Below are 24,156 nucleotides of genomic sequence, written 5' to 3' on the forward strand. Positions count from 1 at the left end.
AAGAGAAAGAGCAGTCATGCTAATCTACTTGGAAGGCTGGAGATTTGAAACATCATTTCTGAATTAGACTTGATGCAAAAAGGGAGTGAAAGAATTGTGCAAATTGTACTATCCTTTTTTTTAAAAAAGACTCTCTCCCTATTTTAAAAATGGTTCCTCATTTTAAATAGTGCCACCTGAAGTACTGATGTAACAGGGTACTCCAAATACAATCATCTCAGAGATATTCAAATGAATTCCTTTTTGAGCACTTAGTTTGATGAGATTAAGTGCTATCTTTATAAAGGAAGGGAGTTGCAAGATATAAGGCAATAATAAATAGCAAAAATAGGTGTTTTCATTTTTATCTCCTTGATCTCTCGTCACTTTCCTCTAACAGCCATATTTTTATAGCTTTGTAGTTAATCCTCTGAATGTATTAAGAGGACATGCCTATTTAAATCTAAAACAGTGAATATTTAGGAATTGAGGTAATATAAAGATGTATTCACATTTTACACTTTGTTTAAAGAAATATTGTGAAATCAAAATGTGCAGACACATAAATTTGTGTATTTTTCACTCATTAGGGAAAACTGATGATGCCAAAGCTTCTGAGAAAGGGAAAACTCCCCTGAAAGGATCGACTCTACAGAGGTCTCCTTCAGATGCAGGAAAAAGCAGTGGAGATGAGGGGAAAAAGCCCCCCTCGGGCATTGGAAGATCAACGGCCACTGGCTCTTTTGGATTTAAGAAGCCAAGTGGAGTAGGGTCATCTGCCATGATCACAAGCAGTGGAGCCACCATAACAAGTGGCTCAGCAACACTGGGTAAAATCCCCAAATCTGCTGCCATTGGTGGGAAGTCAAATGCCGGGAGAAAAACCAGTTTGGACGGTTCACAGAATCAGGATGATGTTGTGCTGCATGTCAGCTCGAAGACCTCCCTGCAATACCGCAGTTTGCCCCGCCCATCCAAATCCAGCACCAGTGGCATTCCCGGCCGAGGTGGCCACAGATCCAGCACCAGCAGTATAGATTCCAATGTCAGCAGTAAGTCAGCTGGTGCCACTACCTCGAAACTGAGAGAACCCACGAAGATCGCCTCAGGGCGCTCGAGTCCCGTCACTGTCAACCAGACAGACAAGGAAAAGGAAAAAGTAGCAGTCTCAGATTCAGAGAGTGTTTCTTTGTCTGGTTCCCCCAAATCCAGCCCCACGTCTGCTAGTGCCTGTGGGACACAAGGGCTCAGGCAGCCAGGGTCCAAGTATCCTGACATTGCCTCACCTACATTTCGAAGGTAAGAAAGCATAAAATGATGCTGAGAAAATATAAAATGCTATATCTTAGGATATATGTGTGTCCTATATCCTATCGTATAAAAGATGTATATCCTAAACATATATGTCCTAAGTATATATATTCTATGACACATATATCTTAGAATGTTTTATTCAGTTTCTGAGTAAAATGCGTTTTATGAAGCTGATGATATAAATAGCTAGTGAAAGAAATATCGCTCATTTTGAGAAATGCTTCAGCTTTGTAGTTTCACTATCATTGTCATATTAGCAACACAAATAGCATTTATGAGAGACTTAAAAGCAGATGGCAATACCTAGGGGGAGTGATAAAACAGGAGCTTGCAAAATTTCCATAGATTTTAATCTTTCCACAGTTAAAAATAAAATAGAACGTTAATAGGTCTTTATGACTATTGGTATTCGTTTCTAGTGTCTATATTATCTTGCTGGCTCTTAATGAGCTGGTGATCATGAGTGTGGATGAAGTTGTGTTCCTTGTACAGTACTGGATCACAATGGACAGATGTATATAGCACCATATCTTGACATATGAATGAAAATCTAGGTATGATATGATTGACAGAATTTGAAAAACTTTGGATGTTTGATACAGGATTATAACTAAGAAATGGGCTAGGTTTTCTAACTCTTCATCAGCTTTCTTTGATATGACTCTGATAAGCAGCAGGACTTGGTTTCTGCACCGGGACTGTCTTTGGTATTGAATATGCAGAGTTCTCCTTCGAGATATCACTGTTTTAAATACTGATGTGTTTTAAGTGGCAGGAAAATACATACAGTGAAAGACTTGGGACAAATAGTCAAACCTCTCTGGGTCTGTTTCCTCATCTATGAAATGATAGAGTATGATTTGTCTTTCATGACATGTTAAGTATTTTTAATGTTTTTATTATACTGACTAACCCAAGAATCTTGATATCTGGGAGATACCAAGGGTCTTGAACCATTTACTTTTATATTTCAGGCAATCTCAGATACATGGCTGTTTGCAAAACCTAGAGGTTTTATATCTCTCAGTAGCAATATTAGTCCTGAAGAGCTGGTTTTTTGAAATGTTGCCTCGCGTTGCAAAGAATAGTCGCTAGTAGTGGGAGTAAATATCTCTGTTGCTTAAGTAGAAGCCAGTGGTGCCCTCCAGTGGCCTTTACCTATGAAACAATTTCTCATATTCGTCACAAAATGTTTCACTGTAGGAAATATGGATTCCACTGCAACTTAATTAGTCATCGTTATGCCATTACTTCATGTCACTTTATTTCCATATTTACATAAATTCGATTATATCATCTGCTTCATTTACAAAACTAAAATGTTTTCTGAACTAAACTCCAGTGTCTAACTTAGCACCAACTGTGTTTCAAATCACTATTACAGATATGTATTTGAATAGCACTGGCAACTGACATAAAACCCTCTGGTCTTTCTTGGGGAAAATACAGACAAACCAACATGTTGCTGTCAGTGTCCAATATCGTTTCTAACCAAATGCTCTCTGAAAGTCAATCAGGCCACCAGCTATACAACATAACCCCTAAACCTTGCCTTAAGCATTCCTTTTAGATTTTGAATAAACTTTAAAATGAAAAGAAAAAAAGAAAAGAAAAATAATTTACATGTTATATACCGAATGCGTAGAAGTTGTTTCATTATAATGGTTCTGTAAATAGGTAGTGCAAATATTTAAGTTTTGCAAAAGATTCTCATGATCGCTTAATTGTGAAAGCCAGGGACTTTCATGTTTGATTTACAGTTCCTTTTGTTTGGCCCATGTCCCCCCACCACTGGGGTGGCAGCCCAGGACCGACTTACCCTTTTGGCGATATGAGAGATTTTTGGCACTAGAAGTTCAAGCTTATCAAGTTCATTAACATAGAGACAGGAAGTGCTCGGTAGCTCGGTCCACCAAAGCACACTTGGCTCTATGTACTGTAACCCTAAATATTAAATGTGGATATTAGTTTCTCGGAACAACTGAAGTTGTTATTTGTTTTTCTTTTAGGTTGTTTGGTGCCAAGGCAGGTGGCAAATCTGCCTCTGCACCTAATACTGAGGGTGTGAAATCCTCCTCTGTAATGCCCAGTCCTAGTACCACATTAGCGCGGCAAGGCAGTCTGGAATCACCGTCGTCTGGTACGGGCAGCATGGGCAGTGCTGGTGGGCTAAGTGGCAGCAGCAGCCCTCTCTTCAATAAACCCTCAGACTTAACTACAGATGTTATAAGCTTAAGTCACTCGTTGGCTTCCAGCCCAGCATCGGTTCACTCTTTCACATCAGGTGGTCTCGTGTGGGCTGCCAATCTCAGCAGTTCCTCTGCTGGCAGCAAGGACACTCCAAGTTACCAGTCCATGACTAGCCTCCATACGAGCTCTGAGTCCATTGACCTCCCCCTCAGCCACCACGGCTCCCTGTCTGGACTGACCACAGGCACTCACGAGGTGCAGAGCCTGCTCATGAGAACGGGTAGTGTGAGATCTACTCTCTCAGAAAGGTGAGCTCTCCTGGAGGCGTCGATGAAGCCCTCACCCCCTCCTCCCTGCACTGTACCTACCTCTTCCCACACCCCGCTCAATTCCCTTGATTTCAGTGGGAGTGCCACTTTGCAGAGGGACATCAGATTGATGAGACTGGCTGGGCCTTTTCTTTGGTCTCATTGCCAAGTTTGTAGAAGGAAAAAACCATTAAGGATCCATAAAAAATTGAATAATTAGTTTCTTAATATGAATGCATACATATATACCTGATAGGCAACTTAAATAAAATTCATAGCATGTATTTATGTATTGAATGATGGTTTCTCAAGACATGTCAGTGATTTGGCTTGAGCTCCAGGACAGCACAGCTCCTTAGGATAATTTAAGCATTTTTAAAGACCAAATTTAAATGGATTCTACAATTATGCTCAGAGTAAAATGTTCAATTGGCTTTATTAGTATTTCCATGGAAAAATAGCAAATGGATCACTGGGAATCCTAGTTGAAGTGGAAGAAAGATCAGTTGTCAGATATGAATTCTTAGAGAAAATTACAAACACTGGTGACATTTTTAGTAGGCTCTTTAAAAATAAACCACATTACAAGGTGTTTCTCATTGATTTAATGAATTACTGTTTTCTTCTAAACTGAAAATGAAGACCTTAATGAAGCATGCCTTACCTAATATACTTACCAGAAAGCATCTCTTTTGACCAAAATGGCTCTAGATTCTCTTCCCTAAAAAATCCTTTCTCAGATATTTTGGTACTGACTGTTTCCCTCAGGCACATGTCTTAAAACTGCCCCTTTTTTCCTGATGAACTCAATGCTATTTGTTTCTTGGCACACCTAAAGCTTTCAGAAATGGTCTTGGCTGTATATCTTAATTGAGTTATTTGTGAAAGCACCACTGGTCACTGAAAATGCCTGATACCTTTCCCAAACTTTTGTTCGGTCTATTATTGATGCTGACATATCACCTCAAACTAAGCACACGGCAAATAGGTTATTGTTTGTTAACCAGAATCAACCTCCAAGATACTGATTAGTTTTTAATCATGAATATGACTGCAACAAGTTGACCGTTTAACCATCAACCTACTTCTTTGGCATTGATGATACATTAAAAATACAGAAAAATGGTCAAGTAATTATCTGTAACCAAGTAACCCTCAAATAAAACCGGATGTTAAGATTGATGAGTTTTATGCAACATAAATGCAATGTTAATATTTTGCTTTGATCTATATTTTAGCAGAAGTCAGTATATATATATATATATATATATATATATATATATAGTCTCACTATAGAAATACACTGGCAAATATACAGTTACGTATTCTCTTTAAGCAAATCTTTTTTTTTTTCAGTCTTTGAAATAGACCAGTTTTACAGATGGATGTATTATAAATAGCCAGATAAATAATTTTTCTAAAATAAATTTTAAATAAATTAATTTTGAATAAATGAATGTTCTACCCTTGATTCTTAGTAAAATATATTGATGAATATTAAACTGTGAAAAGCAAATTATCTTCATAGGTATATTATATAATATAAACATTTAATTAGTTTCTTCCAATAGATTACTAGATTGAAATAATTTTTGATATAAGAAATTGTGCCTTTTCTTTCTTGCAAACAAATTTGCAAGCAATAGCAATTTATTCTAATCCTTGAAAGTACACCCAAGAACTTTATGATCCCTTGAAGAGAAAATTAGATCCTATCAGAGGTCCTGGCTTAATCATAATTAAGTCCGCAGAATGTTGGGAACATCAAGGAAACCAAAGAGCCATGCCTAAGAGAAAATGTGCCAAAGTGTAATATTTAAGACAAAGTAATTAGAAAGATATAATAGAGATGTATGTAAGTTCACGACTTACCTGTTTATCTACGATTTCAGAAGACTTTATTGATACTCATTATCCTAGTACTGTTAAATAGTTCCTCATTCAGATTTTAATTTTAGTCTAAATTTCTCCTCATTAAAATATCATAAACAAACAAACAAATTCTTTAACAGTTTTTCCTCTAACTGCTCTAGGTCATTGGTGGCCTTTGGTTATAACTATTAATAGTTCACATTTGTTTTGTTCATTTTGTTTTTTGTGACCAAACCAAACCTTAAAAATAATTTAAAGTTGTAGCCAAATTTTAAATTTTCTGGCTTGTTTTTAACTATCAGACCTGGCTCCCCTGCCTTTATAACCGTGCACTGAAACAGTGCCTGTCTTCTTCAGACTGTTGGTTAAAATTCCTCCTTCACTTGTGCAGGCATAAGAGTTTTCGACTTTTCAGTGTTTGTGAAAACTGTCTATATTATAAAATCATTAGTATCCAGATTCAAACAGATATTTCTGCTTAAAGTTTTAACTTATATTGGTAAACTTAAATTTTTTTCTGATTTTTCTTTCATTAAATTCTCTGCATCATACAAACACATAATGTTTATACAATTAATAACATGGGCAAAACAGTGCCTATTTTCAGTGTACTCTGAAATGTTAAAATTGAATAAATTTGCACACATGAAAGAGGTAATCTTTAAAATGGCTTATGACTGTATTAATGTTTCAGCATTGTGTAGTTTATATTTAGAGGTCTCTCTTATTTGTTCAGTATGATTCCTTTTTGTTTGTTGGTTTATCTACACTACTAAAAACACATCTATAGTCACGATGTATGCTAGAACTGGCCTCTACATAATATAGTAATTACCGTATGTGGACATTCCCAAAACATAAAGTAAAAGTTGTATGATGCTTTTGGATGCTTTCTATTGCAGTGCTAAATAGTGGAGTACACATAGAAGAAAACATTTTAGCTTTGATTTTGAGTGATTAAATTTCAAGTCAATGTGTTTGCATTCATGTTGTATCATCCCCATTATGCATATCATGTGTATTTAATTTTGATCACTTGAGGTTCTAATGGAAGAGATGTATCATACTGCAAATTCAAATTAATTTTATTATTTGCTTAGCCACATCAAAGATTATAACAGAAATTCCTAGACTTATCCCACCTAGTTGTTGACACCCTCTTCCTTTATTTTTAGGAAGGCCACTTCTCATTTTCTCCAGACACATTCTTTCTTCCCCTTCTAAGACCAAATGGGAATTTTTAAAAATAGAAACTGAAAACTTATAGCCTTTTAAACATCTAATTTATAATTTCTAAAAGGTGGCGTCATTTAATTTCCTTAAAATATTTAAATGATGCCAGAAACATTACATTTCAAGCAGATATTATGTATTATTTTTCCTCTCTTATGTGTAAGTGGGATTACATCTGCCTTTATTTTTATTAAAGATCGTTTAAATACAAAAAATAAGTATTAAAAGGTGTTTTATATCTTCTCTGTCCATTGGAAGTTGTCACTTTAACTTAGGCAGAGAAGATCGTTCTTATTTCCTCCTCTACGATTCTCCTGCATGTGAAATCATAGCAGAAGTCTAGTTATTTGCATGGGGAAGGAAAAACTACCACAGGACTAGGTAAATAGAATCTAGAGGAGAATTACGTTAACATATAATCTATCTTCTCATAGTCCTGTCACTAAATTATCATCGAAGATGTCACAACAATGGACATCTGGTCTCCTTTGGTTGGCCTTTTCCAATGAGTTAAGCATTAAATATGTGTTACAAAAAGACTTATTTTGTGTAATTCAAACAGAACCATTTATGTTGGATGTGTAATTTCGAAGTTTTGTTTACATTATGTCCTTAGGGGTTTTCTTTGTTTTAACAGCATGCAGCTTGACAGAAATACACTACCCAAAAAGGGACTAAGGTATATATTTCTCTCAGCACAATTGCTGCCTTTCTCTGTTGTTACGTAAACTTTTTGTGCTGTCTCCTTACCTCTTTCCTTTTTTGTTTGCGAAGAAGCACCTGACATTGAGGATGAAATCACTTTTAATCCTGATGTTTTCTCTGGCCTGAGGAGTTGGTGAGATGGCCCTCAAGTAGAGATTTTGTTAGAGGCCAAAACTCAGTAAATTCAATCTAATGTAAAAGCCATTATTTGGGGGGCAGCAACTTTTAGTTGAATTCAGAACTCACTTCTGAAAATTAAAACAAAATTTTAATTTTCCTAACATTTGCATCTTGGAGGCATATGCTTGCAAAACCTCGCCCCATATAGTCTACAGATGTGGCCAGTGAATGTTGAAAAGTTGAAGGATGCTCTAATTTGAATCAAAGAAAACATATTTTCATCGTCAGATGACAAATACTGTAATTAAGGTATAATTTTTAAAGAATCCTTTTGGTAAAAACTCAGAAGAACTTTATTTTCTATTTTTCAGGAGTGCTGGTAGCTATCAGATCAATATAGACATGAATTAGTCTAGTATTACATCATAATATCAAAATAATTATTCAGTTCCTTATAAAAAATAAAATGAAAATTTAATGCATAGCCATCCTTTACTGTACACTTTTATCTGATGAGAAGATACGGAAGGAACTATGAATAGAGATATAACACTCTATGAACATAAGTCAACTGCTCTTTGGTACTAAGAATTGACTTACTCTGGTAAAAGTGAATTCTGGCCAAATAGGTCTTTCTCTGTTATCCTCCTCCTCTCCACTTTCTTAGCAAGAGCAAACAGCTTGCAATTATTCCATTCTAAGATTTCATTCCAGAAATTTATTTTCCAATAAAGGAAGCCCATTTCTCTCTCCATTTTTTAAAAAAAGATCCAGACATGGTGTCAAGTGGCATTTTAACCAAAAAAGTGTTTTTCCTTTTTTTTTAAAATGATCTGTCAATTTGTGTTCTATTTCCTATGTCTTCCTGTGAGCATCACTGCAATTCCCTTGGCTTCTGGCCTACTACTGTCCACCATATTTAGTCTGTTTTTCACCCTCTTCATATCCTTCTAAACACTGTGCTTTTGAGCCCTTCTCAATTAACCTGGCTGTCTGCTCACTGCTTATGATTTTCAACTACATATCTCACAGAAGCATAATTTTCTTTTCGAAATCCTTTATTTTTTTTCCTGTGAGATTCAAACAGATGGTGTCAAACCATCTGGAAGAACTAAGCAATTATAATTAGATTCAATCTGTTTGAGAATGTTGCTCAGCCTGACTAGTAAGCTCCTCTCAATTGTTTTCTCGTCTCAATATTGCCTTGCCCTTGCAGATGTGCTGAAGTGTCTTAGCTGTGCTGTTTTGCAGATATACCCCATCATCTCGGCAGGCCAACCAAGAAGAGGGCAAAGAGTGGTTACGCTCCCATTCTACTGGAGGGCTGCAGGACACTGGCAATCAGTCGCCCCTGGTCTCCCCTTCTGCCATGTCATCTTCTGCAACGGGAAAATACCACTTTTCCAACTTGGGTAAAATATTCTAAAACATCAGTTTCATCTTGTTCCTTTCACCACCTACTCTCCCAGGAGCCCTGGCATCTCGCCATAAGAATGGTTCATTTAAAGAGGAGTTAAAGACACCTTCACAGTACCTTTTATTTGTATGCTTACTGTCCACAAAATAATTTCCAAACATTATGCAGTTTATTGCTCATGACAACAAGTTGACATAGGCAATACTGTTGTTATTTTATAGTCTAAGATCCAGAGGCAAAAAGAGATTATTTGACTTAAAAAAAAAAAGAAAAAAAGGCTCACCCCTTGTAAGAGGCAGAGGCAGTAACTGATACCAGAACACCTGACTTTAAGTCTAGGGGTTTTCTCAGAGTCCTCTTAAAAACCAGTAAAACACCTCCTTACTTTCTGTTTAATTTTTTTTGATCCTTATAAGAACATGAATTATCTTTTTGTAGAAAATAGAAATAATTAGGAAGAAGAAAAATATGTGATTCCATGACTCCACGATCACTTCTTTGATCATTTTAAAGTTAAAACTCTCCTTAAAATGCGTATGAGAGGGCTTCCCTGGTGGCGCAGTGGTTGAGAGTCCGCCTGCCGATGCAGGGGACACGGGTTCGTGCCCCGGTCCGGGAAGATCCCACATGCCGCAGAGCGGCTAGGCCCGTGAGCCATGGCCGCTGAGCCTGCGCGTCCGGAGCCTGTGTTCCACAACGGGAGAGGCCACAACAGTGAGAGGCCCGCGTACCGCAAAAAAAAAAAAAAAAAAAAAAAATGCGTATGAGAATTCCTATTAAGATAATACCCTGTGAACATTTTTGGATAAATGCACTGAAAAGAAATGACTATTTGAGCCATTGGATTACTTTGTGTTTAGCATAATTTGTATGAAATATAAAATCATTTGTGTAAATGTCATAGAAAACACAGGGAAAGTGACGAAATAAAGTCTAAACATGACAGTTATCATTTAATAGATCCAATGCTTTTAAAAATAGATTTCTTTTCTATAAAGTCACATATAAAATAGTATCATTTTTTTTCTCTTTTCACTTGAGAAGTTTTTTTGTAATGATAGACCAACAGATTGTCCAAATTCTTTAATTTGGGCTTTTCAACTTTCCTCCCTGTAGGGATAGTCAAAGCTATTTCTCTTCTATTGTAACTATTCCTGCTATACAGAATAGAGCTTTTGGCAATGAAAAACACAATTATTTTGGTCATGGTTCCACATGCACTAATGAATATCTATCAAACACCAAGTTTTTGTTGCTAAACCTGCACAATGATGAGACTTCTTTGCCTCATAATGGCAAAGAATGGTATAACTTTTACTTTGAGTTGTAGTTATAAAACACAGCAGGAAGCTTAAAACTTTGACTTCAAAAAATGAAATAAAAATGTTTTTATAGAGCCATAGACATATGAAACAAAATCTAATTTTATGCAACATTGGAATCAAACCCATGTCACCTAGTTTGCTAAGTTTGCTGGGTATCTCATGTCTCCTGTCAGTCTTTTCATTACTTGACATTAATTTGAGTATTTGAATCCCCACTCCATTATTTTCCCATTGTTGTTATTCTGACTCTATCTAGTCCATCTTTCTTTGAGAAGAAAAAAAACTCACTACTTACTATGTCTGATCTTAGCAAGTCATTTAACCTCAACTTTCTCATCTGTTGAATGGCTTCATAATACCTAGGTTATATTGTGAGGCATGACTAATGTGTGCAAAGACACAGGAGATTATCAGACTTGGTGGGCTCTGCTACATCATCATTTTTATTGGAAAGAGATGTCTTACACTGTCAGAGACAGTTGCAGTAGATTTCAAATTGATCTTACTGCCTCTACTCAAATCTCTCAACATTTTCACCCAGTGGGACTTACGAAGAGAGATCTTCCCATACATGTCAACACACTCTCATGTGCCTAGCCATATTTTATAAGGATATGTGGATTCAAATCAGGTGTTCTGAGATCTCTATGTTGTATTATTTTACAAGAAAAAACGATGACTAATTTTAAAATCATGAAAATTACTTTTAGAGAATTTGGGTTGTATTTCCAGATCACTGGAACTTATAATTATTGGGTAAGAAAGTAGATACTATTAAAATGCAGTCATATATAAGAGTTACTTTATTATTAAATTAAAAAAATATATCAAATGTAGCTCTTTAATTTGAATATGGATAGCATTGTCCTACATTTTACTTTGGTCATCACTTGTTTTCAATTTGATCATTATTTTTTCTGAATGATCAGTAAGATAAGTGATTATTGCTAACATTCAAGAGTTGCAGTGTCCATGTTTTTTTATCCTTACCCATTAAAATATATTAAGACATAAAATTTTTAGAAATATTACTGTAAAAATCACGTATATATAACAAACATTTAAAATTTAAGATCACTACTATTATGTCATTATTAGTAGACTACTGTGAGCCACTGCCAAAGTAAACTCTGGTTTGTACATAGTTTCTGGCATGATAGCTATGTTAGAAACCATTCCTACCCAAGAAAGCATAACAGAATATATTTATATAAAAAATAATAAATTATTGGATGCAGTTTCATTTACTATTGGTCACAGCCCTTGTGAGGCATCCCATAACCTAGTGAGACTCATTGTCATAGTCCCACGAGTGATAATTGCTCAGATTCATTTTTCACCTTGCCTCAAGGGTTACCATGTAGAAGCATTATTATCAACCTGTCACTTTCAAATTCTGTATATTTGATGGACCCTTTTTCATACAGAGTGATGTTTAAACACCTTTGTATAGGAAGTTTCTTTGCTTTACTCCCAAAGGTCCCTCTATCTCGAATGTCCTTCTACTCCCCTCTCCATATTCACCCTTCAAGCCATTCAGAATTAAGCCCTTTCTTCTATACTTATGGAAGAATAGAATCTCAGAGTTGGAAGAGACCTATATCTGGTTCAATCGTGCATCTATTATGTAAATTCTAATGACAGCTCTAGCTTCTCCTCTAAACCCACCAATGACAGAAACTACCTAAATCTAGATATAGCACACTTTTGAAGTTCTTTAAATGATCAAATAAACATTTCTTGAATCTCCACCTAGTTCCCAGTTATATTCCCAAATTCCACAAAATAAATTAAAATTATGTTACATATGACAACTCTTATTAAAACAACATCATAAACTCACTAACTGATGTGTCTAGATGTGGCAGCAAAGTCAGGGGGCAACTTGGAGGTATTTAAAAACCCACTCCATATTTCTGTCAGTTCCTATTCTCAGATCATTACAAATAAACATATAACTTAATAAAAACAGTGGCTTTGGTATAATATATAGCTTAAGACAAAGTCAGTAGTCCTCTTTTCCCTAATACATAGTCACACCTATATCTGTCCTATTAGAAATGTTTACATGTTTTCTCCTGGCTTTGAATGGGTCTTAGAGGCCATTTATTCTGCCATTTTTATTTTTTAATTCATGAAGAAACTGAAGGGTAGAAATGGAGGTATTTGCCTAAAGCAAATGGAAAACAAAGCCACCACTAGAAGCCCTGTACTAATTTGTGTCCCATTACAAAAATTCTCTGTCTGTCATACTTTTGTCTTCTATTGCATAACTTTTCTCAGTCTGTTCTATGTTATTAATTTCTCTACCTTTCAGTCACCTCCCCTAGAGGTCACTCTTGAAGCCAGGGATCTTGCCATATTTATCTTTCTATTCAACCACAATAACAAAAAAGCAAACCCGTCATAGATTTTAACTTAATTGAACATTCTTAAATAAAATGAATGTATTTCCAATGGAGAAGCTATCAGAAGTGCTTATAAATACAAACTATTCCTTTTAAAATCTACCCTAATCCTCATTACTATTTCACTTTGAATGAGCTAAGTGTTATGTTTTAAAATTATAGAAGGATACTTACTTGGATATCTCTGCAACATTCTGTAAGAATTATGCAAAGCCAAACAATGAATGAAATGTCTTTCTAACCTCTATATACATATACTAAAATGATGTACTTCATTGCGTTTAATACTTCATTTATTTAGCAAAAAGTCAATTCATACTGTGGACCTAGAAGAGTCTGATTTACCCCAATCCAGATACCTTAAACATAAACATTCAAGTCTAGAATGTCCTTTGGAGTATCTTTTGGCTGTCCTCAGCAATCAGATTGATTGTCACTGCTGACTGAAGGAATGTGCCTGAAAGATCTCTCTCTCTTACTCTCTCGCTCTCTCTTCTTTTCTTCTTTCTTTCCTTCTTTCCATCCTTTCTTCCCTCCTTCCAATGGATTGGGGACTTTGCAAATCCCCAGTTTCTTTCTTTCTTTATTATGTGTCACATATGCACACATAGGTACAGTTCTTAGGTTTTTTATTTCTTTTCTTGGTCTTTTTTTACTGTAATTCATAGTTAGCTGTATCAGAGTTGTTCTGTGGATTGATTCATTAATACCTGTAAAGTATCCAGCACAGTGCCTGGCAAATAGGAGATAATCTCCTTAAGTTATCTCATAGTATGTACTCCTCCTATTTTAGTTTGTTCTGAGATCTAGTAATTACATTAAGAAATGTAGTCTCTGTGTCACAGGAAAAAATAGCATATTCAGTCAACCACATCTTTCTTTAAATTGATGATTATCAGTTGGCCTAAAACGTTGAGTGTCATTAGAACTATTTGGCAATAAGCACTAGGTAAATAAATTCATATTCCAAATTACAGACTTAAGGTACTGCTTTGGAAAAACAAGTTTATGACTTTTGACAGTCTCACCGTGACATTCTCATCTTAGACACAGTAGAAAGTAGTTTTATGTGATTAACCTCACGATGAGCTATGGATACCACATACATTAGATTATATTTCATTTTTATTTGCCTCTATTATAACCTAACTTTGATAATAATGATGGTACTGATTATGAACTGACAAAAATTTAGAACTCAAAATGACTGAAAGTCTTTGGCTGGAAGCTTCCAACGTTTCTTCCTGGGAAATTTAAATTTCTTGTATTTTATATTCCTTTCTATTTTTGCTTTCCCCATTAAAGTCATCTATTTTTCTCTAAAAAGAAATGTGCAGCTTCTAGGAACACAATCTTTTCTTCATAATGAGCAGCAGGAAATACCATGTTATTTCTAGCAAAAAACAGTAGAGGTGACTCGATGGTTTTGTTTAATACTGCTTTAAAAATGGACATACTGCTTGCCATGAAAGTGCTAGAAAAAAAGAGGACTCCACTGTAACTGCTATTGAAAATTTCAGAGGCAGACATCCCAGAATAATAGGCTGTGTGTGCTTTGTTTTTCAGTGAGCCCGACAAATCTGTCTCAATTTAACCTTCCTGGGCCCAGCATGATGCGCTCAAACAGCATCCCAGCCCAAGACTCATCCTTCGATCTCTACGATGACTCCCAGCTTTGTGGGAGTGCCACATCTCTGGAGGAGAGGCCACGGGCCATCAGCCATTCAGGCTCATTCAGGGACAGCATGGAAGAAGGTAGGCATCGGGGGAAATAAAGATGAAGTTACTTTAGTTAACTCAGACGTGAAAACTATCACATCACTCACATCACAAGGATTCCCTCAACAAAGTAAATAAGTATAACTCTCACTTGGAAGCCCTGAAGCTTGAAGAAATTTCAGTCTGCATTAGCTTCTGTTTCTTTCTGTATTTGGAAATATGCCAGAAATTGTTTCGATTAATACTTGGCTATAGAGCAGTTCAGAGTAAGTCTGGTGTTCTCATACAGAAATCTGTGTAATTTTAGAGACTATTTACCCTGGTGTGCCAAATATCCAAGTGACTGTCTTGTTTGACACCTCAGTTTAAAAACCGTAAAAGATACATAAACCAGAAAAAATTCTCTTATGAAACAACCACATGCTGCCGACTTTTATTCTCAGAAACTCCCTCTGGTGTTAGTTTTTATTATCATATTATTTTAGAATTCATATTGGGCCTGCTTTTTGCTTCATAAGTTACATTTCCTTATCCATTACATTAAGGTTCTCACCTGACCTAATAAATGTCTTTGTAGTTGTAAAGTTCTACATGAATACTTTATAACAAAAACTCTTTGAAAAACTCAGGAGGCTTAATTGATTTTCAAATGTATGTAATTTTCTAAACTGTATAACCTCAAATGTCAAACTTGATGATAACATTTGAGAGATTTTCTTCTTTGATTTAATGAATGATTTTTAAGTACCCACACAGGAAAATTGTGGCACACATATTATAAAGCATATCAGCTAAGGATAAAATAGAGGTAAACACAGAAGTTCAACTAGATTAGAACAAAATCAGACGTGTAATCAGCCCTACTGTCCTAGTCCTTAGTAAGTCTGTATAAAAAAAGGGACTCTAGGTCTTGAAGCATACCAAGGGTTTAAACCTCTGGTCATCCACTTATCTGTGGTATGAACATGAGCTAGTTGTGTAACTTTATTAGTCCTGATTTCTGTATGTGTAATTTCTAAGGATGAAAACAGAGTCAAGAATAGTTCTGTTCCCTTCTCTTTCCCCTTCCTACCTTCCTATTTAAAGTATCTTCTGACTGTAATTGAGGTAGCTGTGAAAGTTGACTCCTGGTCTTCAGGTCACCGCTGTACATTTATTTAACACGCTGGCACTAAATCAGTTGACCGTAGTTGCCACTGCCTTTTGGGATATTAACCAAACCACTGAATTCACCATGACAGGTAGTGAATTCTACCCTGAGGGTCTGCTGATTGCTTCAAGTGTAGACAAAATGTAATTAATCTGAAATGTAAAGTCATCACCTTTCTGAAATGGTTCTTTCACAGACAGGCCTCTTATAATACTGGAAAAATGATTTGCTAAGCATACTGATGGCTTTCTAGGGTGCTTCATTGACAGAGCAAATGCTGTTTATATGCTGGGAAATTCTGGCCTTCCATGTATGAGAATTAAATAATCTGAACTGCTGAAAGCCAGCCCCAGTGGGCGAGATGGCTTTTTGATGTCTATACATTGAATACTGAATTATTATAATTCTTAAATTATGCTCTAAAATAAAGGAATTGTTGGACAGGAAATGTAAGGGACTTTATTGATTCCCTGCCTGGTGCTCACGGTGAAAGATGAGGAAACTGAGCCACAAACTTTAAGGTTATAGACCTAAGCAGCAGAAAAAGGCTAAAAATGCGATCTCCTGATTCATCGTCCACCTTCCTACTGGTGCACCATATGCTAACAGTCTAAGTTCACACCAGTGTTATTAGAAATTGAAAGAATGTGCTTTTGTTTAAAGATGACTAGCATTTTTCACACCTCACAGAGTGATTTGCTCAAGCTAGGACTCTGGGAGTCGTCCTTTATTCTGCTTTTGACCCACATCAGTTTTAAAGAGGTTCTTCCTGGTGTCTCTCAAATTCATCCCTTTATTTTCATCCCAACTGCCTCTATCCTACACAGTTTTCCCGGTCCTCTCCAGACCAGGTCGTGAGCACCCCCAGGTGCTTTTGTAGTACCCAGAACATTGCTCTTAATAGTGTTTATATGACCCTGTTGTGATTATCTTTTTAGTTACTTATCTTTCTACTTCTTTTTGGGCTCCTAGGATTGTGGCATTCAATTTTACAGTCCCAGCATCTAGCAAGGGCCTATCACATTGTGTGCATTTGACTAATGTTTATTTAATGGATGAGTAAGCAGAAATAACCTTATATTATCCCGCAATGAAAAGAGGAAGAACTTTTCTACAAATATAATTAAGCACAATTTTATCCACCTTTTGGGCTTAATATTGTACATTGGACTTGCAGAAATATAAATCATTCTGTTAATTGTTTAAGATTGGTATTTTGATGCACCTACCTAAAAGACAGTATGCAATTTCCATCCTTAATTTCAATGAGACACCACCTTGAAATAAGAAGTACTTTCTGTTACTAAAATTATGAAGGAAACCATACTTCTCCATTAGAATGGGTATAATCAGCTCATCACAGATAATGTTGGAAGAGCTTGTTTCCCTGAAAATTTATGGAGAAAAAAATTGAAAATGGATCTTTGTTGTATAAAAATGAAATTAAATAAAATACATAAAGTTTTTTTAAAGTTTAAACTTTCATGGCAACTTTAGGTGTCCATGATTTTCGTATTATTTATTATGTGGGAGTTTACTCTAGTTTTCAATACGTGCAAAGCATGCTAGAAGGGCTTGCACTTGTCAGTTCTTCTCTGTAATGTGGTGGAGGAGGTACTTTAGGGACCTTTCCATGGCTCAACATTTTCGATCTCTAAAAAATGACAGCAGACTTGTTCTCAGATTCTTATGTTATTTTTATTTCCTTAATCACCTATTCTTCACTTTTCAGTAAAGGTCTGGTGGTTCTGAGCAGACTTCATTACTTCACCTCTTGTTCTTTTTTGCTTTCTTCAGTTCATGGCTCTTCATTATCACTGGTCTCCAGCACTTCTTCTCTTTACTCTACGGTAAGTGTTGACTGTTAAGAAAACGCTTTTGCCTTTGCCAAGCACACAAATGGTTAAATAGGTTGGCATTTACACAGAAGCCGCGCAATTAAATAAGGGTATACTCTAAGCTCCTGCATACTGATAAGGTGGTGGGTGCTCTCGCAGCCCTTCTATGGCTCATTTGTATGTGCTTCCACTTGACCTTTATGTACTCAATGTAATCAATGAGCGGATAGAAAACTGAATCTCATAAAACCCGATGGGCTATGACTCGGAATCCCTGAAACCATGTATGATGATCCACCATATAATCTTACAATACTGACCACTTTTCCTTGTTCGGTTCCCTGAGCCATGACTGGTAATTGTTCTATGGTATCTTCTCCATTTTCTTTCATAAGTTCATTTTTTGAGAAGATCACACCAAAGGGTAAAAGCGTAAAAGGCTTGGTGACTTTTTAAACTGTATCTTCTGAAAGAGTGTGATTTTTAAAACTTCATTTCTTAAGAGAGGAATGCCAGTGTATCAGCGTATTTTCCCAATGTGTGAAATTATATTTTGTTTTTGCCAAGATGAGTCTTCTGTCCACTTATTAAAATTTCATCATTTTCAAAAAGTCTACAGGCAGTTACGTTTTACGAAAAGTTTCCTTCATCCTAGGTTAGAGCAGGGTATATTTTAGTTTATGAATCTCACTGAGTCTTGAGCACTATGAATAATCCCTAATCCTGTATCGAAAGGTTCATGAAAAGTTCAAAGCCTCAGCTGTCACTGAATAATTAAGCATTAAGGGCAATACTAATTTTTTCATTCGTTTTCATTAAGTTCAAATGTTATGGCCCTCTTTCTATATTTATTGCTTTAAAGTGTTACTCAAGATCAGACTATCATTGGCAGAGGCAATATTTTTCTTATCATTTCTCCTTTTAATGATTAACATTGCCAATCGATTCTATGAATAATGAAATCACTGTTAGCGTTTAGATAAATCTGCTGTTTTAGGCAAACGGATAAAGAAGTGAGAAATGTAAAAATGTATCGGAAAAAACACAAAGAAATATGTCATGTTCCTCCCATTGGGCCAATGCCACTGCTTGACGGGAGATATATTCTGACTTAAACCCTTGCAATTGAAGTCTCTGTATAACATTAAAAGATGCAGCATCATTATAGTCATATTTTAAATATATAAAAAACAATATTTGGATAAGAAACTACCTTCATGAAGCCTGAGAAAAACTCAAGAAGAAAAAGAGCATGGGTTGAGGAAAAACAGATGGCTAATTAGTATACAAGAATCTAATAGACCTTTCTGTGATAATAAAGTTATTCTATACCTGTACTAGATTATACAGTAACCACTAGTCACATGTGGCTATTGAGTATTTGAATTGTGTGTGGTATGACAAAGGAAGTGCATCTTTTATTTTAAGTAATTTGAATTTATATAGACACGTGCCTTGTGGCTGCTATACTAGATATTACAGGTTTACAGGGAACAAAGGAGGTACATTTAAAAAATTATAGATTTATAGGAGCAGATGTCAAAATAATAGGGATAAATTAGAAAGTATAAATGAGAAGTATTAAGAGTACAATATGAAATAGGCACAGAGATGAAAATAAAGAAACTATACACACATATTTATGTGATGAAATAGACCCTCATGTTAAGTGTGAAAAGAATGGATTAGGTGATCAAATCACATGAGAAGGTGATATTATTAGGAAATTAAGAAATTTAAATAGTTCTGTTGGAAATGATGGAAATTATATAATTGAACTGACAGCCTGTAGTAAGACAATTAAAATAAATGCATATATGGAGGAGTAATAAAGAGAAAAATCGCAGGTGATAGAGGAGTCATTTCTGTCTCCAGTCCCCCATTATCATGCACTGATAGTTAATTGGCAATGAAAAGATATCTGTGAAAGTGCTTTTCAAACTATGAAGTGAAAAGTCAATTTATCATTTTTCTTCATGCCTCCTTAAGGACTCAGGATAAAGGATCAGTTGATTTACATTTTTGCCTGACTCTATCAGGAGTTATTGTGTGACATCAGGCAAGTTGCTAAATTTCTTTGGACTGTACCTGCAACGTAAAGTTGGCAAACAGCAGCCAGATCTAGCCCATCTGCCCCAAGGGATTTCTGCAATAGTTAGAGAAGATAAGGTTCATTACATACCATAAATTACAGAAAATTATAAACTGCATGGGAGCACCATTTATATCATAGTCTTTGTGATTTGCACCTTTTGAAGTTATGCCATGTGCAAGCAACACAGTTGTGCATGATATCCCTTCATAAAATAATTAGGGAACTTGCCGGCCGTGCAGTGGTTAGGACTCTGCACTTCCACCGCCAGAGGCCTGGGTTCAATCCCTGGTTGGGGAGCTAAAATCCCGCAAGCCACGCGGTGTGGAAAAAAAAAAAATTAAAGTGTTTAGGGGAAAAAGATTATTATTTTTTTAAAGGACTATTAGACACTATTTGCTATTATGAGGCAATATACTGCTCTTCCTAACCATAAATATAAACAGTCTTTAACACCATCATTTATGCAACTTATAGAATTATATGTTTTGATTAAAAATATTAAACTAGGGCTTCCCTGGTGGCGCAGTGGTTGGGAGTCCGCCTGCCGATGCAGGGGACACGGGTTTGTGCCCCAGTCCGGAAAATCCCACATGCCGCGGAGCGGCTGGGCCCGTGAGCCATGGCCGCTGGGCCTGCGCGTCTGGAGCCTGTGCTCCGCAACGGGAGAGGCCACAGCAGTGAGAGCCTGCGTACCGCAAAAAAAAAAAAAAAAAAAAAAAATTAAACTAACAAAGATGACTTGTTGTAAAGAACATTTACCTGTCAAATTACAATATAATAAATCCAATTGAAAGGATTATTTCTTCACATATAACTCTTGAAGTCTCTACCAATTATAATTTGGTAAAATTTTCCAAAGTACCTTGTTATAAAGCTGAAATCATCTTACAGAATTTTTGAGCAGAAAGATCCAGGGAGATTACACACTGGTTGGAAATCACAGAGCCAATCTGACCTGCCAAGCTGTTACCTTTGGCAAACTTTGAGTTTGTGTGTTTGTTTTTAAATCTAAGCCAACACTGAAAAAATATGGAGTTTTACCTAAAAATTCAAATTTCTCAGTTCCTTTTGAAAGTAATTGGAATATCTAGCAACACGGAAATGAGATTCCTCCAGGTTTACAGCATCGCCCCTTTTCGATGTTGGCGTGTGAATCCAGCCTCCACCAATTCTCTTCCTGACACTGAAGCTGAGTTTGCACTGTTAGTTATTATTGTGCTGTTGCATTTATTGCAGGAAAGAAATACTCCTCAGTATCCATATCTGTATGAAAAGTCGGGAAAACAGATAACCTAGGAAGGCTGTGTGATTTTTTTTTAATACCCAGGGCTCTTTTTATTCTTTGTATGTCTAGTCCTGTTAAACATTTAAAATTTTGATCCTTGCAATAGATGTTTTCTGAGTGTCTGTATATTAAAAATTGTATTGAACCCGTTTTGTACTTGGAATCTAATTTGTATTGATTTAATAAGAGTGAGCGAGGGCTATGTTAGTTCATTGTGGAGCCCTTCAGCATATTTCCTAACACATAGCTAATACTAAAGTAAACATTTTTTGATTAGTAAATTTGAAAGGATGAATGAATGGCCAAGTAATGGCTTACAGAATAAAGAATCATCTAATATATTTTTATTTAGGCAAGGTGTTTTATATTGTTTACCACCCTTGAGGACATTGGGCCAGCTTCAAAACCATCATTTAAAAATGGCAAGTAATCATATTCCATCATAATGTCATCAATCCATGCCTAACCCACTGAAAGAAGTAGTAATATTCTGGCTCATTGCTTCAACTTTATGGTAACACCTACCCAGTATTGCTAACCACAGGATATGAAAGAAGGCAAAGATTAAAGAAAAAGTTAGTTCTGAAAAGTCAGCAAAGAGAAAGTCATTCTGTACAGTATATATAGAATTAATATGTGATGGTTATGCATGTAACTAGTGTAACTTATTCAGGGCTTTTTTAATGAAAAAATGTGATGACTGTCTTTCTTGACTATTTTTTTTAAATAGCATACAATGCTCTTTTCAATATGCAAGTTACTTACTGAGTATCAGTTCTGTATAATCCTAGCAAGCCTAGAAGCAGGATTTGGACAGAATAAACTGGCAGTAAATATGCAAAATACCAGGGAAACCAAATAGTCAAAGTTAATCATGCCGTATGTCTCAAGGCAAACAACCTCCAGCTTTTGATCCATGAAATTTTTATCTTAAAATTCCTTCATTCTGTCTGATTCAAAAATCAAACTTTATATGAAACATTGAAATTATTATAACTTAAAAATATTGAATCTTCACTTTAAAAAGTTGAGATATAAAACATTAAATCTTTATGTGAGAATTTGTTTTTAAAACAGTTTTCTTATAAAGGCTATTAGGATTCTACTAGTTAACCACTCTTCATTTAACCACTATATTAATAACTGTACATATTTTTTAGGAATAAAGAAAATATAAGATAGAAAAAAATTCAGTTTAAAAGAGATGCTTATGCATAAAAAATATCCTGAGGGTTATTTTACTTTGTTTTAGTTTATGTTTTCTGGAGGAAAAGAAGAGATAAAAAATGGTTTAGGTACTTCTGTGTCAATTAATCAGGAAATGTCTCAAAAGGAGAGATAAGAGGTAGGAGATTGTTTTTCAGCTTTGTATCTGCTCAAGGCAATGAACAGACTTGTAATGTTCAGCAATATTATGCATTCTCCAGCTTTTTCCAGAATGAGGGAGCTTCCCAAATACAATGGCGCACATAATTCATTTTCTGGCATTTTGCAGCCCAACGTGAAGAAGAAAAACAGAGCTAGGAGTTTTCTACAGCTGAGGCCAAAACACCCCTCAAGGTCCTACAGCAGTGCTCATTTCCATTAACTGTGGAGCCGATGTTTGTCAGCCACTTTTATCACTGCCTTACCACTGGGGGTTTTAATGTTTTGCTGACTTGGAGCCCAATAAACTTATTTAATTATCATTAAGAAAAGCAAATAAAATAGAAACTAATCAGCAGATTTTCTGTGGTTGTCAGTACAGGTCAATATTTTTCCTCTAGTCTTATTTGGCATTCTTTATGATCTATATATCACAGAATAAATTTCCGACTCCTAGGTCTTGGCTAAAAATCTCTGTAATTTCAGAGTATAAATTTCCTAAAATCTGTATGAAAAAAAGATCTACTCTATTATTTTTTTCTGCACTCATATTTTTTAAAGTATAATTTTATACCTTTTTTTGTTTATGGTCTGGATCTTAGGGTAACACCATTTTTTAATTCTATCCTTTGCTTTCAAGACATAGTACATATCCATAAATCAAATAACTGATATTTTTAAAATACCGTTAGGTTTATATATAACGAAATATTCATTTGCAGTCCTACAGGTTCCTGTTTTTACTGTTTTAATTTAATAATATCATATTTTACCATGTTCTTACGTTAGACCAAAATAACATTTTAAATACACAGTATAATTATTTTATTCTTTTATACTTGTAGAATGAATTGACACTAATTATTTATAGTTAAATTCTTTTTCCTTTTTTTCTTTTACAGGCTGAAGAAAAGGCTCATTCAGAGGTAAAAACCTTGTAGTATTTTTACATTTGACTGTTTTCGTTTACATTTATGATGAAATGAGTGTTTCGACCACTAGAGGGCTCTATGATACAACTCATAACTCTCCAACACTGCTAATAGAAGTGACCCAGCTAGTGATAAATGGTCTTGGATATTTCCTCTTAAAAGAAAATGTAACGAAGTTTTTAGAAGCAAACTCTTTTCTCATGTTCTAGCTTGGAGTCTTAAATCAACATCTAATAAGTTGTCTCTAGCACTTACAAATCTTTGATGGATGAATGAATGAATGTGTGGTCTATTATATTATAGTCTCTTCCCCCACTGCCTGTTAGACTAAGTGCATAGGATTAAGGCAAGTATTGAATTTGAGGCACTAGACCGCCACAACACAATTTACCAGTATCCCAGCCCATCTATTATTTGGTGCCAGGACTTTGCTGCTTCTAATCACTTGATGTATAGTGTAGTATATTGTTCTAATCACGTACATTTCACAAATATTTCATTGCAATCACGTACAAATCAGATTGCAGCCTGGAGAGAACATTATTTTTCTTTCCCTTTGTATAAGAGCTGTCCTGGCCAAGGAGAGCAGGGAGACTTTAATTAGGCCTTTATTCAAGGTGTGCTAATGACTATTTGATTGGTTTTACCATGAGCAAAGAAAAATGCATTGGTAACAGCCTCTGCAAAGGAATTCTGCCCTTTGAAGTTTTATTTTATTAGACTTTTAAAGTAAAATTTGTGCTGTATTTTAAAAAAATTGAAAAAGTATAAATTATATCAATTTTATCTTTATAATTGCTAGACCAAAGAGTAAATACGGTTTTGAAAAACCTCAACTATTTACATCTCACGGACATGGCAATCGACCACTGACCGCAATATGTATAGCTACTAAGGCATA

The 24,156-nt window shown here is 35.4% G+C and overlaps 1 protein-coding gene across 1 annotated transcript in view; it reads left to right on the forward strand.

Moving 5' to 3' along the window:
* The window catches only part of LOC111167248 (neuron navigator 3), a 163,779-nt gene that overhangs the window by 72,663 nt on the left and 66,960 nt on the right, over positions 1-24,156 (forward strand). The window contains exons 7-13 of the mRNA XM_022559895.3: positions 570-1,278; positions 3,303-3,791; positions 7,534-7,575; positions 8,973-9,133; positions 14,438-14,626; positions 17,538-17,590; positions 23,226-23,249. Coding sequence (XP_022415603.2) covers positions 570-1,278; positions 3,303-3,791; positions 7,534-7,575; positions 8,973-9,133; positions 14,438-14,626; positions 17,538-17,590; positions 23,226-23,249 — 1,667 coding nt within the window. The remainder of the gene's footprint in view (positions 1-569; positions 1,279-3,302; positions 3,792-7,533; positions 7,576-8,972; positions 9,134-14,437; positions 14,627-17,537; positions 17,591-23,225; positions 23,250-24,156) is intronic.

The sequence above is a fragment of the Delphinapterus leucas genome, chromosome 11 (assembly GCF_059928025.1).
Source record: "Delphinapterus leucas isolate spDelLeu-1000000601 "Yukka" chromosome 11, BTC_Dleu_Yukka2, whole genome shotgun sequence".
Classification (NCBI taxonomy): Eukaryota; Metazoa; Chordata; class Mammalia; order Artiodactyla; family Monodontidae; genus Delphinapterus; species Delphinapterus leucas.